This window comes from Pseudophryne corroboree, chromosome 9, assembly GCF_028390025.1.
Source record: "Pseudophryne corroboree isolate aPseCor3 chromosome 9, aPseCor3.hap2, whole genome shotgun sequence".
NCBI lineage: Eukaryota > Metazoa > Chordata > Amphibia > Anura > Myobatrachidae > Pseudophryne > Pseudophryne corroboree.
In genome coordinates this window covers 315457361-315473701 of record NC_086452.1, presented here as the reverse complement: position 1 = coordinate 315473701, position 16341 = coordinate 315457361, and the positions used below count along the sequence as shown (strand labels likewise).

Sequence of the window (16341 nt, the reverse complement as noted above, 5' to 3'; positions counted from 1 at the left end):
CCTATGAGTGTCATCTTTTAAAGAAGGATTCTGGTTTTTACTTGTTGTGTACCAATTGCCATCTGGTAATTGTTTTGGTTTTATCATTTAGGATTCCTGAGGGGATCATTTGTTGTTTTTAACAGTAGTGTGTGAAAATAAAACGTATTATACCATGCGGTTTTTCCATTTTCTTTCATAAATTCACGGTACACCTGGGTACATCCCTCTGGAGAGCGTTGTATGACGACTACTGTGAGGAAGGGAGATTTATGCTGATTGACTCCTTATTCTGGTAATTGATTGATTTCTACATTCTCTGTGCTGCCCTAGGAGTGTCACTATTTAGAGGAGGATTAGGGCTTTGAATTTACTGTTTACCAATTGCCATCTGGTAATTGTTTAGGATTTCTCACTTAGGATTCCAGAGGGGATCATTCATTGTTCTTTAATCTCAGTGTATGAAATTTGAAACGTATTACGCTATGTGGTTTCCCCATTATCTTTTATAATCTATGTTACACTGGGGACATATCCCTCTGAAGAGCCGTGTACGACGACCACTGTGAGGAGAGAAGAGGAGAACCACGTGATTTGACATCGCTTTGATATATAGAGTTAAGGAACGTATCCATCCTCCGCACTATATAGTTATCGGGTGGTCTTCAGTATGCCGAATGTCGGGATCCCGGTGCACAGTATACTGTCACCGGAATCCCGACACCCGGCATACCGACAGCTATTCTCCCTCGTGGGGGTCCACGACCCCCCTGGAGGGAGAATAAAATAGTGTGGCGCGCCACCATGCCCGCAGTGTTGCAAGCGCAGCGAGCCCGCAAGGGGCTCCTTTGCGCTCGCCACCCTGTCGGTATGCCGCCGGTCGGTATGCCGGCTGTCGGTATGCCGGCGGTCGGGCTCCCGGCGCCGGTATGCTGGTCGCCGGGAGCCCGAGCGCCGACATACCGTACTACACCCGTAGTTAGCGCCTGTGTAGAAATTGCTTACCATCTATACACACATTCACAATTGAGGAGTTAGGAGAAATTCTCCCATTAGCTATTTCTGTACGGGCCGCTATCATCTGCGCACTTTAGGACATACCAACACTTTTTTATACAAGTTCCCAATCTGTGTCCAGCCAATCCTGCATGTTCTCCCCTTACAAAAGGGGGCTGGCTCAGAGGTAGAGTGCCAGTGCTTCAAGTTACCACCTTGTGAAAGGTTCTCCAGCTCTGTGCTCCCAGGTTACTTCTGGTTCCCTGGTCCTGGTTGCTATCATCCATCGGTTACCTAAACGCTGCTGCAGTCCTGCTGTTTAAGTCTGTTTCCACTCCTGGAAGCGCTCACGGGGTCCCAGATCGTAGAGGAGCTCCAGGTGCTAACGGCGGTTCCCGCAGATGTCTTCATTTCTTCAAAGTCCAAGTTCTTCAGCCTCGTCTTTCAATCACAAACCACAGTCTTCATTTCTTCAAAGTCCAAGTTCTTCAGCCTTGTCTTTCAATCACAAACCACAGTCTTCATTTCTTCAAAGTCCAAGTTCTTCAGCCTTGTCTTTCAATCACAAACAACATCTTCATTTCTTCAAAGTCCAAGTTCTTCAGCCTTGTCTTTCAATCACAAACAACATCTTCATTTCTTCAAAGTCCAAGTACTTCAGCCTCGTACTTAATCAAAAAACACAGTCTTCAGTTCTTCTTTACCGGAGTTCTTCAGCTTCACTCTTCGAGTCATTTAACCATAGACTCTAATTCTTCCAGTTTCTTCAATTTCTCCAATTTTCGTGTACAGCCTGATTATTAATTAAAACTACAGTTATCTTCCTACGAAGTCCTCCTTTTCTTTACGCCTTCCGACCAACGTTAACACTTAGTTTGGCTTCCACCCCATGAGAAGGAATTATATTCAGTCACCTCGCATACTCTCCTCACAGGTAGCTGTCCCTTAAGCCAAAACTCGGTTGTCGGAACCCCAATTTACGCCGAGCGTGACAGTAAGCACTGGCCCAGTGGATCCAGCAAGTGAGCAGGCTAACAGGGAGGATGCCTCTGGGGATATTCTGTCTCGTCTAAATAAACCGGAGGCCATGCAGGCACAGATTGTACAGTTCTTGCAGAATATGTCCACTCGTTTGGATTCTCTTCACACAGCCATTTCCACATCTCGGACTCCAGTTCCAGCTTCCAATCCTCCAGCACCTAATCCTCTCTTGTCAATTCCAGTTCCTCGTTTACAAGTACCACCACCCAGTAAATTTGTCGGTAGTCCAAAGCAATGCCGAGGGTTCCTCAATCAATGCGAGATCCAGTTTGAGCTTCAGTCAGCTAACTTTCCGTCTGATCGGACCAAAGTCGCATACATCATTTCACTTCTGATCGGACCAGCTCTGGATTGGGCATTACCCTTATGGGTGAGAACTGATCCCATACTCTCGAATTACCCGGAATTTGTGGCAACTTTTCGCAAAATCTTTGAGCCAGGCCGGACCACCTCTGCCTCTTTGGAGATTCTGCATCTGCGTCAGGGAACCCGTTCCGTCGCCCAGTACGTGATCCAATTTCGTACTCTGTCTTCCGAAGTGGGCTGGAATGAAGAGGCTCTTATAGCCGCCTTTTGGAACGGTCTCTACGACAAAATTAAAGATGACCTAGTCACTCAGGATGTGCCAGTTAAGCTCGATCAGCTTATTTCTTTATGTAACAAGATTGATCTAAGATACAAGGGTCGCTGTCTTGAGAGAACAAGGTTCGAGCGACCCAAACCTTGGGCCTGTCCCACTCCTAGACCATCCTCACCGTCTACTGAAGAACCCATGCAGGTCAACCTCTCTCGTCTCACCAATGAGGAACGTCAAAGACGCAGACAAGGCAACCTCTGCATGTATTGTGCGGCTGCTGACCACTTTGTTAAGTCTTGTATTCAACGACCGGGAAACTCCCACTCCTAGCTTACGCTGGAGAGGTTAAGCTAGGAGCATTCCCCAACCAATTTACCAGGAAACAATCACTGTTGGCGGTATGTCTGGAACTTCCCTCTACCTCCCTTCATGTTACAGCTCTTTTGGATTCTGGAGCTGCAGAAAGTTTAATTACTTCCGGCTTAGTCCGACAGTCTGAAATACCAACCACTCATTTGGAGCGAGCTATCTCTATTACCGCAGTTGATGGAAGTTATATCCCTGAAGGGATCATCACCCAGCGTACAGTTCCTCTGAAGATGAAAGTTGGTATTCTCCATTCTGAAGTTATCTCTTTCCTGGTAATTCCCAAAGCCTCTCAAAAAATAATCCTAGGATTCCCGTGGTTGCAGGAGCACAACCCCCGCTTGGATTGGCAAACTATGGATGTACTCGCCTGGGGGAGTCGTGTTCTCAAAGCTGTTTATCCACCGTCAAGCCACTCTTTACCCTACACTCCACTGATCTCCCAGATGCCTATAAGCCCTTTCTGGATGTGTTCAGTAAGCAAGGGGCGGATACCTTGCCTCCCCACTGAAGTTGGGACTGCCCTATTGATTTACTGCGTGGTAAAACACCTCCCAGAGGCTGAATGTACCCTTTATCTCTCCCGGAAACCCAAGCGATGTCTGAGTATATACAGGAGAATTTGGCCAAAGGGTTCCTTCGCCCTTCCTCTTCTCCAGCCGGGGCAGGGGGTTTTTTTGTTAAGAAGAAGGACGGGGGCCTACGGCCTTGCATCGACTACCGGGGCCTCAACAAAGTTACAGTTAAGAACAGATACCCCTTGACCTAGTAAAGGGGGATACCAATTTCACCAAATTGGAACTGCGTGGAGCTTATAACCTTATACGCATTCGCACAGGAGACGAGTGGAAGACTGCGTTCAATACTCGCGACGGGCATTACGAATATCTGGTGATGCCCTTTGGCTTATGCAATGCTCCAGCAGTCTTCCAGAATTATGTCAACAAATTATTCTGAGATCTCCTCTATAAGTGCCTGGTCGTGTATCTGCACGATATTCTAATATTTTCCAAAGATCTGAAAGTCCATCAGGAACAAGTCAGAGAAGTCTTGAGACGTCTAAGGGAAAATCTACTCTTTTGTAAACTGGAGAAGTGCACGTTTGAGGTTCCCTCCATCCCTTGTTTAGGTTACATCATTTCCGGGAGGGAATTACAGATGGGTCCTGCCAAAGTCCAAGCAATCAGAGATTGAACCCTTCCTACCACTCTGAAGTTAATTCAGCGTTTTTACGGCTTCGACAATTTATATAGGAAGTTTATTAAAGATTATTCCTCCATCATTGCCCCGATTACAGCACTAACAAGAAAAGGGTCTAATTCTGCAGCTTGGCCACCTGAGGCACTAAAAGCCTTTTCGTTTCTAAAAGAGGCCTTCATGTCTGCTCCTATCCTTCGGCAACCTGATCTCAGTTGTCCTTTTTAGGTGGAGGTGGATGCTTCTTCGGTAGGAGTGGGGGCCATTTTATCCCAGTACTTCGAGTATCAGAAAGCTCATCCTTGTGCTTATTTTTCCCAAAGAGTCTCTCCGGCAGAACAATACTATGCCATTGGAGAACAAGAACTGCTTGCCATAAAACTTGCTTTTGAAGAGTGGAGGTACCTCCTGGAAGGAGCTCAGCACCCAATCTCAGTAACCACAGATCACAAAAATCTATTATATCTTCAGACCGCCCAATGTTTAAACCCACGGCAAGCCAGGTGGGCACTGTTCTTCACACGTTTTTCTTTCAAGCTCAGTTATCGTCCAGGGTCTCTTAATTGGAAAGCAGATGCGCTCTCTCGTTCATTGAGTTCAGATGAGTCCACAGATCTTCCGGATGGACAATTCATCCTAGATCCTGCCTCCTTTGCACAGTCTTCAGTTCTTCTTTACCGGAGTTCTTCAGCTTCACTCTTCAAGTCATTTAACCATAGACTCTAATTCTTCCAGTTTCTTCAATTTCTCAAATTTTCGTGTACAGCCTGATTATTAATTAAAACTACAGTTATCTTCCTACGAAGTCCTCCTTTTCTTTACGGGTAGCTGTCCCTTCTGCCAAAACTCGGTTGTCGGAACCCCAACTTACGCCAAGTGTGACACTAGGAAGAGATTGCCACACACCTAGAAATAACTCTAATTAGGATCCACAGTTACACCACTTTGCACTCTTGGCCTTTAAAAATAAGGAGCATTCCTTTAAGGAGTATATGAGAGAGCGGCCTTTGGTTACACTATCACTATATAGGATATATCTAGGATCAACATGATATAGGCTTACTATATTCAGGGTGTCTAATTTCACGATTGTGAGGCACGATTGTGACGACCACATAACTCTAATCACTGTTATCATACTAAATTGATATTAACTGTACGTACCAAATAACCAACAACACGTGGACACCATTTTAAATCTTTATTTCACCATTTTTTATTTTTTATTTATTCATATTTATGTAAAGTTTGTGATTTTAACCTCTGTTTCACTGTAGTCTAGGATCACCGTGTGAGCTATAATCACATAATTTTAAATAAAGACAAAATAAAGGTTACATTTAAAATACAAACAATTTCTTTACTCCCCCTGTGCATCAACAGTACAGATTCTCTCTCTTTTTCCCAAAAATTGTTATTCAGTTTGTGGAATGTGGCACTATGCCGTTCATGACCTTTAACTGTGCACTTGGTGATAGTGGTTCCTTAAACTGAGTATCAAGCTTACCTGTGGTTTTGGTTACTTAGTCACTCATGTACTCACGTAGACCCTCTTAAGCGGAAGTTTCATTGCTAGGCCAGTCCTTAAGGATTCCTCTCAGTCACAAGATGGCTGTGGCATCCACGCTTTTTGCACCTCTCCACAGGCCTGGCAGTGTCCGGTCTCCGGCTGCAGCATCTCAACACCCGCTCATCCGGCACTTGTCTCTCCAGCAGCACACCGCTGCTTGCCCTTCTGCAGCGCCACTCTTACCACCCAGCGTCCTGCGGCTGTCACTTGTTTTCATCTCCCGCTCTGCTCTGCATGCAGCATGCGTCCCTATACCTCCATACAACTCCTCTCTTCTTCCTACAAGACTCTCATCCTGAGGCTGCCCCTGTCCAATCAGCGGTCCGCATCCAGACCATGTGATCAGACCAGGGTTCTTGTTTTAACTTCTGCTGTGCCACACTCTCCCCTTGTGCTTCTGCGAACCTGTTAGTCATGTCTTAAAGGGGTATGCGCACCATTTTCCGGGGTATCGCACAAATTTAAGCATAGTCTTTTTAATGTAGTTCAAATCTTCACAGTAAAAAGGGTAACTTCACTACTATTGTTTTTGTTCTTCAGAATATTACTTTAAATGTCACTCAGATGTCTGCATACAAAATCCCCTTTCAATTTAATTCTAATGACATTGGGTCATGAACTTTCCCAGGCAGTGCCAGGTACTACTAGCTCTATATAATATTTGGATTTTGTATATTGCTGTTTCAAGTCCATGTTCAGGCAAAGATTTCCCAGGGCTGTAACTAGTGCAGTGCATCTGGTGCCACCTCACAGAGTGCAGGAAACCGGTCACTGTCGCAGTCTCCATATGCCGGGTACCTGTTTCAATTTTGTTACTAGCAGTGTGCCCGGCTCCTTCTTTGCAGCCCGGCTGCCGTACTGTGTATATGGAGAGTTGTCATGCCTTCTCTCCAACAGTGGTGAGCGAACAGCCGTTGGGCAGCAGGTGAAACAGTGCGGAAGGCAACTTTAGGTTACTTGTAAATTATCTAAGATATTAATTTGCGGATGCACCACTTTTTTCTTTTAACAGTTATTTTAATTACATTATTAATTTGGGTTATATTGTCTAAGGAACTACATCTTAGCATGTTTTTAAATAAAAACAAACAAAACCTGTTTGATATTCATTACTTACTCAGTTTATAAGGTTAGTTCTATAGTGAGATACTTTTTTCAATAATCCAAACAGATTAATTAAAAATATTATTCTAAATGTAATTTTTTTACAGCTTCTTCCTCATTCATCAGATTGGCAATGGAGGTGAAGTCGACATTATGTTCAGGTCAAAGGTGAGAAAAGTAAATTACACTGATTTTCAGCTAAGCAAAGTACAAATGAGGTTATGTGATGTTAATTACTTTGTGGGGGTGTAAAAGTTTGTACCAGCTGCTGGGAGAAATGCAGATCAGATGCTTAAGTACTTTTGCACCCAGATGAGAAACAAGAATTTTTTTGAGGGAGGAGATTATTTAAATAAGGGTAAAAGGAGTAGCCAATACAACCTTTCTTTTCACACAAAATAACTTTATTCTTCTATAAAGGGGGGGAGGAGGCTCCATTTGTCTGAAGAACTAAAACCAGTCATGGAGGTTTGAGATTCTTTATTTGTTGTACAGTAGGTATGGGACTGGTTACCTGGCCTGGGACCATGGACAGGAATGGTACAGACTTAAGGTAACGGGAACAGAAGAATATAAATTAGTAGAGGCACTCTGAAGATCACTGTAGGCAAACCTTACCTCCCAACTTTTGTGGTGCTTTTTTCATCATGCTGGGGCTTGCTCTGGGAGCTGCTGGATAGTCCCCAGCCTCTCTATGAGCCAGCACAGTGTATGGATAACAGGTGCATGTGTCCGTCATTCATTCTTTGATCTCTGCAGCAGTGTCACAGTGTCCCTCCCAATCTCCACCTGCCCATGGGACACCCAGAAAAAACAGACTGTTCTGCTGAAATTGGGACAGTTGGGCATTATGGGTAAACTGATACAAAGTAGCAGGAAGCTCAGGAACAGAGTTGCTTGTGATACTGGAACCAGATGAGGACTAAAAGACAAGTTGAACTGGCAAAGCACAGGTGCCTGAGAATGGTTTATATAGGGCATTCTCTGCCAGGATTGGATACTGCAGTCATGTGAGAAATAAGTCTCTGTGAATGGCTATAATAGTGTAAGCTGACCTCAGGCAAAATGGTTGCACCCATGCAGCCCAGACTACAGGAACGGTATACTGAAGTTGAAACTACAGAAACATCCTGAAATGACTGGTCAGAGGAGGCATGTTGGGCAGTGAGTTGGCAGCGCCAGGTGAGGTAAGAGGGTGTGAGAACCTGCAGTGTGACAGTATCCCCCTTTTATGGGTGGCACCTGGACACCTTGTGGTTTTGAAGAAAAGTACAAATGCAAATTCCTAGAAAATCTGTGAACTTGGGACTTCTAATAGAAAGATGGACACCTCTCAAAAATGAGCTGGAGTTCTCATAATCTTCTTTTCTATATAAAGTCTTCCAACTCTCATCTCTAATTGAAAGATTTTTGTCACCAGATTATGTAGACCATTCACTATCACTGTAATCGGAACTGTCTTCATTTCTGAAATCCAGTAGAACAATATCACTAGAATCTTTTCTGTAGAGGTACAAGAGTCACAGATTCTTAAAACTGGATTCCACTGTAGCTTGATTTACCTCATAAGGAACTTTCTTCTGAAGGTACTCAGAGATAACTGTCTTAACTAGAGGAAGAACATCACAGATCCCAGTAGCTGCAATACTCAAAAGCAGAGTGAGGGTCAGTAGTAGAAAAATCCTTGTCCTCTAACATCAGACATAACAGGGTATGGTGGTTAACTTCCCTCTGTCACATGGTTTCAGACTAGATACTACTCTTCACTTCTCCTGAGAAATTTTAACTGATGTACTAGTATTTCCTCCTGGACAAAATTATAGTTGGGAAACATGAGACTTCCAATAAATGGCCTAGGGCCCGCCACGGGATCATAGTTAGAATCAAAGTCTCTAAGTTCAAATTAGTATCAGATCTTTATCTGATATTATTATGTTATATTAGGAACAACATCAGTAGGGTGTTATGTATCTGAAGGACACCCCAAAGGACCACAGAAAGAACACATGGAAGTGAAACCAACTCTCAAGTCATTGGACTGTGAACTTTGTACTGATTTTTGAATGGTTTTCTTGTTGATGGCTTAAAAGTATCTAATGTATTGGTTCGACAAAGCCTGGTCTTGTTCAGAACCCAAAGGATTGGATAAGTGTTACTCAAACACGGTGGCACTCTCAATTACTGTCAGGCTGGAATTCCCTATTGTAACCAGTTGACAGGAGTCCATGTCTGAAGCTGTAGCACTATGAACACCTCCTAGGATTACAGCACTAGGAGTGTGTTAGCCCTTTCCAAGGCTTTTCCTCTAAATGAAAACAAAAGATATTTAACTGCATTGGCAGGAGTAATAGGAGCCAAAGATACTTTCTCAATATGTGTGAGGTACTGATGTGCCAAAGCACGGAATTGCAGAAGAGCTCCATAAAAATAAATCAATGAACTCTTGGAGGTGAAACAGATAATGAAGACTCCTGAACCTCTGGCACTAGAAAAGCAGAAGTTGCATATGATACAAGGACCACTGGGCTTTCAGCATTGAGAGGAAGGGATGATATTGTCTCAGGAACAGACTGCCCATTGTCTTTTACTGATTCACCAGTGCTGTTGTGAGATGGCTCAGGCTGGCTGGCAGAGTTAGAAACTCTCCCTGAGGTGATAAACTCAGAACCTCTTGTTGAGGCAGCAAATTCAGATCCCCTTGCTGAGGCAGCAGACTGAAGTCTCTTCTTGAGATCAAAAGTCAGAAGGGATCGACAAATGTATTTATTTATTAACAGTTTCTTATATAGCGCAGCAAATTCCATTGCACTTTACAATTGGTTTAGAACCCTTTCATGATGCTGGAAGACTTGAAGACCTCCTTGGGGGAAAATACTTGAAAACCCTTGCAGGAGCTGAAGATGCTGGGTGTAGAGCTTGCGCACCAAATTTGGAACTTGACTTCATTCACTGGTGTTTGAAACTTGGATTTGTTCACTGGTGCTTGAAACTTGGGGTTGTATCTTGTATCTTGACATCATTTTTTGGTTTACGAATGGGAAAAACTTGAAAAAAATGTCTAGAATCACCGTAGTACAAACACAGGTCATTGTCTCTTCGAAACTAATGTTCAACCTCTGAGAGCCTAGGTAGTATGAAACTGCAAAACTTGCTTTGGCAAGAGCAGAAGTAAAATGTTTTGCATCTATAGTTGTAATTTTACAATCCCCTATTTTCCCAGAGAACCTCTGACCAACAGAATCCTCTGAATGTATTTGAATGTATCCCAGGAATCTCTTTTCAGATTTTAGACTATACCATACCATATCATGCCATTAACTGATTTTGCAATTGAACTAGCATCTTTCTCAGTACCGCAAATCGCTCTGAATCAAAGGGAAGAAGTGGCTCAGAAGCTTGAGAGTTAAGTAGTGGAGAAAATACTCTCTCAGATAGTCTGCCTGTAGTGAAACTGTAGAGTTTCAAAATGCAGTTCAAAATGGATACCACAATGATTAAGGAATCCTCTGCACTCTTTAGGATTACACAGTTGAGCTTCTCTGGAGTTGGTTATCTCCGATAAGGAGCAAAAGAGCTAGGGCCCATTTGAAGAGTCTGTGAAACAGAACTGGTTTGATCAATTGATTGTTGGAAAGAGTCAAAAAACCCCTCGCAGGAAATGCATCACTATTTGGATGTTTCTTCTTCCTCCAAGAGTTTTTCCAGTTTTTGCAGTGAAGCTACTGCCTGTGTTTGCTTATTAGCTGCTCCCATTTGGCTAGTTCAAACTGTCAGATTCTTTATTTGTCATGGGCACATGATGTGAACCACAGGCAGGACTGTTACAAAAATGTAAGTCACTGGAATAGAATAATATTGGTATGCTTCTTTGCAGTGGTAGCTAATTACTGGAGTTTTAGATGTGTGAGTGCTTGTATGAACTCAGTATGGGTAGTCTAAATATACAGTAAGGATATGTGCATCTGTTGAAGCAGTTAACAAGTTGGTGATAGTCAGCAGCAGTTCAATCCACAGGGAAAGGCAAGCTGTCACTACTAGTGCTGTTAGTGTTTGGGAACTGCAGTAATGTTGGAAACTGCACACAGGAAGCAGTAATGTGTAACAGACTGTAGTTAGCAGTTCTGAATAATCCAAGTGTGTTTGCAACAGCAGCTGCCGAACTTTAACAGCCTTTTGCAGGTCAGAACACAGGTGATATGTAGTGAGGAGACTGCATGTGGGAGGCTTGGAGGCAAACTGAAGCAAGCACAGGTATAGCTGCAGGAGACAGACAGCTCACTAGTGTAGGGAGATGAGTGTTGATTGCAACAGGGAAGCTTGGAGAAGTATCCTGGTGCTGAGTAGTAAAGTGCTGATGCAGTGGCGGTTCTTGCCACGGGCAAGCAGGACTTTTGCCCGGGGCGCCGCCTTCCGGAGGGCGCTGGCGCCATCCGGAGGGCGCCGCACCGTGGCAAGATCCGCCACTGCTGCCCGCTGTGTCCGCCTCCGCTGCCCGCTGCCGTCCCCGTCCTCGGCGCCTCCTGTGAAGGGACCTAGACGCTATGCGTCTAGTTTCCCTTCGTGGAGAGTAACTGCTGAGCGGTGCGCGATGACGTCATCGCGCACCGCACAGCAAAGGTCCTCTCCACGAAGGGAACTAGACGCATAGCGTCTAGTTTCTCTTCGTGGAGAGGACCTTTTGCTGTGCGGTGCGCGATGACGTCATCGCGCACCGCTCAGCATTCAAGCGGCGCTTTCAATGTACAGGGGGCGTGACTCACCACGCCCCCTGTATTAGGCCACACCCCTTTCCTGCCCGGGGCGCTCTGCGCCCTCGAACCGGCCCTGTGCTGATGACAGGGGTGAATAGCACGTAAAGTAGTAGGGGCAGTGGAAGAACTAGCGAGTGGTGGGCCCAGGTGCAAAATGATTGTTAAGATACATGTTTCCAAAAACACTTAGACACGGTGATAGATGAAAAAAACAAAAGTGGTTTATTGAACAGAATGGGTTATAAACATTAGAGATGAGCGGGTTCGGTTTCTCTGAATCCGAACCCGCCCGAACTTCATGTTTTTACACGGGTCCGAGCGACTCGGATCTTCCCGCCTTGCTCGGTTAACCCGAGCGCGCCCGAACGTCATCATCACGCTGTCGGATCCTCGCGAGGCTCGGATTCTATCGCGAGACTCGGATTCTATATAAGGAGCCGCGCGTCGCGGCCATTTTCACACGTGCATTGAGATTGATAGGGAGAGGACGTGGCTGGCGTCCTCTCCGTTTAGAAATTAAAATAGATAGGAGAGTGAGAGTGAGACACTTCATTTACTTACTGGAGCTTAGGAGGAGTTATACTAGTGACTGATGACCAGTGACCTGACCACCAGTGCAGTTTTATAATTTATTATTATTTAATAATCCGTTCTGTTCTTGTTCTCTGCCTGAAAAAAACGATACACAGTGACTAAGTCACACTCACATACCATATCTGTGCTCAGCCCAGTGTGCTGCATCATCTATGTATAATATCTGACTGTGCTCACACAGCTTAATTGTGGGGGAGACTGGGGAGCAGTTATAGGTTATAGCAGGAGCCAGGAGTACATATTAAACAGTGCACACTTTTGCTGCCAGAGTGCCACTGCCAGTGTGACTGACCACTGACCACTGTGACCAGTGACCTGACCACACTGACCACCAGTATAGTATATTGTGATTGTCTGCCTGAAAAAGTACACTCGTCGTGTGACTTGTGTGGTGTTTTTTTATTCTATAAAAATTAAAAAACTCATTCTGCTGACAGACAGTGTCCAGCAGGTCCGTCATTATATAATATATACCTGTCCGGCTGCAGTAGTGATATATATATATTTTTTATATCATTATTTATCATCCAGTCTATACTAGCAGCAGACACAGTACGGTAGTTCACGGCTGTAGCTACCTCTGTGTCGGCACTCGGCAGTCCATCCATAATTGTATACCACCTACCCGTGGTTTTTTTTTTCTTTCTTCTTTATACATACTACATCTCATTATCATCCAGTCTATATTAGCAGCAGACACAGTACAGTACGGTAGTCCACGGCTGTAGCTACCTCTGTGTCGGCACTCGGCAGTCCATCCATAATTGTATACCACCTACCCGTGGTTTTTTTTTTCTTTCTTCTTTATACATACTACATCTCATTATCATCCAGTCTATATTAGCAGCAGACACAGTACGGTAGTCCACGGCTGTAGCTACCTCTGTGTCGGCACTCGGCAGTCCATCCATAATTGTATACCACCTACCCGTGGTTTTTTTTTTCTTTCTTCTTTATACATTACATACTACATCTCATTATCATCCAGTCTATATTAGCAGCAGACACAGTACGGTAGTCCACGGCTGTAGCTACCTCTGTGTCGGCACTCGGCAGTCCATCCATAATTGTATACCACCTACCCGTGGTTTTTTCTTTCTTTCTTCTTTATACATACTACATCTCATTATCATCCAGTCTATATTAGCAGCAGACACAGTACAGTACGGTAGTCCACGGCTGTAGCTACCTCTGTGTCGGCACTCGGCAGTCCATCCATAATTGTATACCACCTACCCGTGGTTTTTTTTTTCTTTCTTCTTTATACATACTACATCTCATTATCATCCAGTCTATATTAGCAGCAGACACAGTACAGTACGGTAGTCCACGGCTGTAGCTACCTCTGTGTCGGCACTCGGCAGTCCATCCATAATTGTATACCACCTACCCGTGGTTTTTTTTTTCTTTCTTCTTTATACATACTACATCTCATTATCATCCAGTCTATATTAGCAGCAGACACAGTACAGTACGGTAGTCCACGGCTGTAGCTACCTCTGTGTCGACACTCGGCAGTCCATCCATAATTGTATACCACCTACCCGTGGTTTTTTTTTTCTTTCTTCTTTATACATTACATACTACATCTCATTATCATCCAGTCTATATTAGCAGCAGACACAGTACGGTAGTCCACGGCTGTAGCTACCTCTGTGTCGGCACTCGGCAGGCCATCCATAATTGTATACCACCTACCCGTGGTTTTTTTTTTCTTTCTTCTTTATACATACTACATCTCATTATCAACCAGTCTATATTAGCAGCAGACACGGTACGGTAGTCCACGGCTGTAGCTACCTCTGTGTCGGCACTCGGCAGTCCATCCATAATTGTATACCACCTACCCGTGGTTTTTTTTTTCTTTCTTCTTTATACATACTACATCTCATTATCATCCAGTCTATATTAGCAGCAGACACAGTACAGTACGGTAGTCCACGGCTGTAGCTACCTCTGTGTCGGCACTCGGCAGTCCATCCATAAGTATACTAGTATCCATCCATCTCCATTGTTTACCTGAGGTGCCTTTTAGTTGTGCCTATTAAAATATGGAGAACAAAAATGTTGAGGTTCCAAAATTAGGGAAAGATCAAGATCCACTTCCACCTCGTGCTGAAGCTGCTGCCACTAGTCATGGCCGAGACGATGAAATGCCAGCAACGTCGTCTGCCAAGGCCGATGCCCAATGTCATAGTACAGAGCATGTCAAATCCAAAACACCAAATATCAGTAAAAAAAGGACTCCAAAACCTAAAATAAAATTGTCGGAGGAGAAGCGTAAACTTGCCAATATGCCATTTACCACACGGAGTGGCAAGGAACGGCTGAGGCCCTGGCCTATGTTCATGGCTAGTGGTTCAGCTTCACATGAGGATGGAAGCACTCAGCCTCTCGCTAGAAAACTGAAAAGACTCAAGCTGGCAAAAGCACCGCAAAGAACTGTGCATTCTTCGAAATCCCAAATCCACAAGGAGAGTCCAATTGTGTTGGTTGCGATGCCTGACCTTCCCAACACTGGACGTGAAGAGCATGCGCCTTCCACCATTTGCACGCCCCCTGCAAGTGCTGGAAGGAGCACCCGCAGTCCAGTTCCTGATAGTCAGATTGAAGATGTCAGTGTTGAAGTACACCAGGATGAGGAGGATATGGGTGTTGCTGGCGCTGGGGAGGAAATTGACCAGGAGGATTCTGATGGTGAGGTGGTTTGTTTAAGTCAGGCACCCGGGGAGACACCTGTTGTCCGTGGGAGGAATAGGGCCATTGACATGCCTGGTCAAAATACAAAAAAAATCAGCTCTTCGGTGTGGAAGTATTTCACCAGAAATGCGGACAACATTTGTCAAGCCGTGTGTTGCCTTTGTCAAGCTGTAATAAGTAGGGGTAAGGACGTTAACCACCTCGGAACATCCTCCCTTATACGTCACCTGCAGCGCATTCATAATAAGTCAGTGACAAGTTCAAAAACTTTGGGTGACAGCGGAAGCAGTCCACTGACCAGTAAATCCCTTCCTCTTGTAACCAAGCTCACGCAAACCACCCCACCAACTCCCTCAGTGTCAATTTCCTCCTTACCCAGGAATGCCAATAGTCCTGCAGGCCATGTCACTGGCAATTCTGACGAGTCCTCTCCTGCCTGGGATTCCTCCGATGCATCCTTGAGTGTAATGCCTACTGCTGCTGGCGCTGCTGTTGTTGCTGCTGGGAGTCGATCATCATCCCAGAGGGGAAGTCGTAAGCCCACTTGTACTACTTCCAGTAAGCAATTGACTGTCCAACAGTCCTTTGCGAGGAAGATTAAATATCACAGCAGTCATCCTGCTGCAAAGCGGATAACTGAGGCCTTGACAACTATGTTGGTGTTAGACGTGCGTCCGGTATCCGCCGTTAGTTCACAGGGAACTAGACAATTTATTGAGGCAGTGTGCCCCCGTTACCAAATACCATCTAGGTTCCACTTCTCTAGGCAGGCGATACCGAGAATGTACACGGACATCAGAAAAAGACTCACCAGTGTCCTAAAAAATGCAGTTGTACCCAATGTCCACTTAACCACGGACATGTGGACAAGTGGAGCAGGGCAGGGTCAGGACTATATGACTGTGACAGCCCACTGGGTAGATGTATGGACTCCCGCCGCAAGAACAGCAGCGGCGGCACCAGTAGCAGCATCTCGCAAACGCCAACTCTTTCCTAGGCAGGCTACGCTTTGTATCACCGGTTTCCAGAATACGCACACAGCTGAAAACCTCTTACGGCAACTGAGGAAGATCATCGCGGAATGGCTTACCCCAATTGGACTCTCCTGTGGATTTGTGGCATCGGACAACGCCAGCAATATTGTGTGTGCATTAAATATGGGCAAATTCCAGCACGTCCCATGTTTTGCACATACCTTGAATTTGGTGGTGCAGAATTTTTTAAAAAACGACAGGGGCGTGCAAGAGATGCTGTCGGTGGCCAGAAGAATTGCGGGACACTTTCGGCGTACAGGCACCACGTACAAAAGACTGGAGCACCACCAAAAACTACTGAACCTGCCCTGCCATCATCTGAAGCAAGAAGTGGTAACGAGGTGGAATTCAACCCTCTATATGCTTCAGAGGTTGGAGAAGCAGCAAAAGGCCATTCAAGCCTATACAATTGAGCACGATATAGGAGGTGGA

The 16341-nt window shown here is 45.0% G+C and overlaps 1 protein-coding gene across 2 annotated transcripts in view; it reads left to right on the top strand.

Moving 5' to 3' along the window:
* MEI1 (meiotic double-stranded break formation protein 1) overlaps positions 1-16341 on the top strand; it is a 1382157-nt gene that overhangs the window by 786224 nt on the left and 579592 nt on the right. For both annotated transcript variants that reach the window (XM_063940445.1, XM_063940446.1), the window contains exon 16: positions 6938-6998. In XM_063940445.1, the coding sequence (XP_063796515.1) occupies positions 6938-6998 (61 nt within the window). The remainder of the gene's footprint in view (positions 1-6937; positions 6999-16341) is intronic.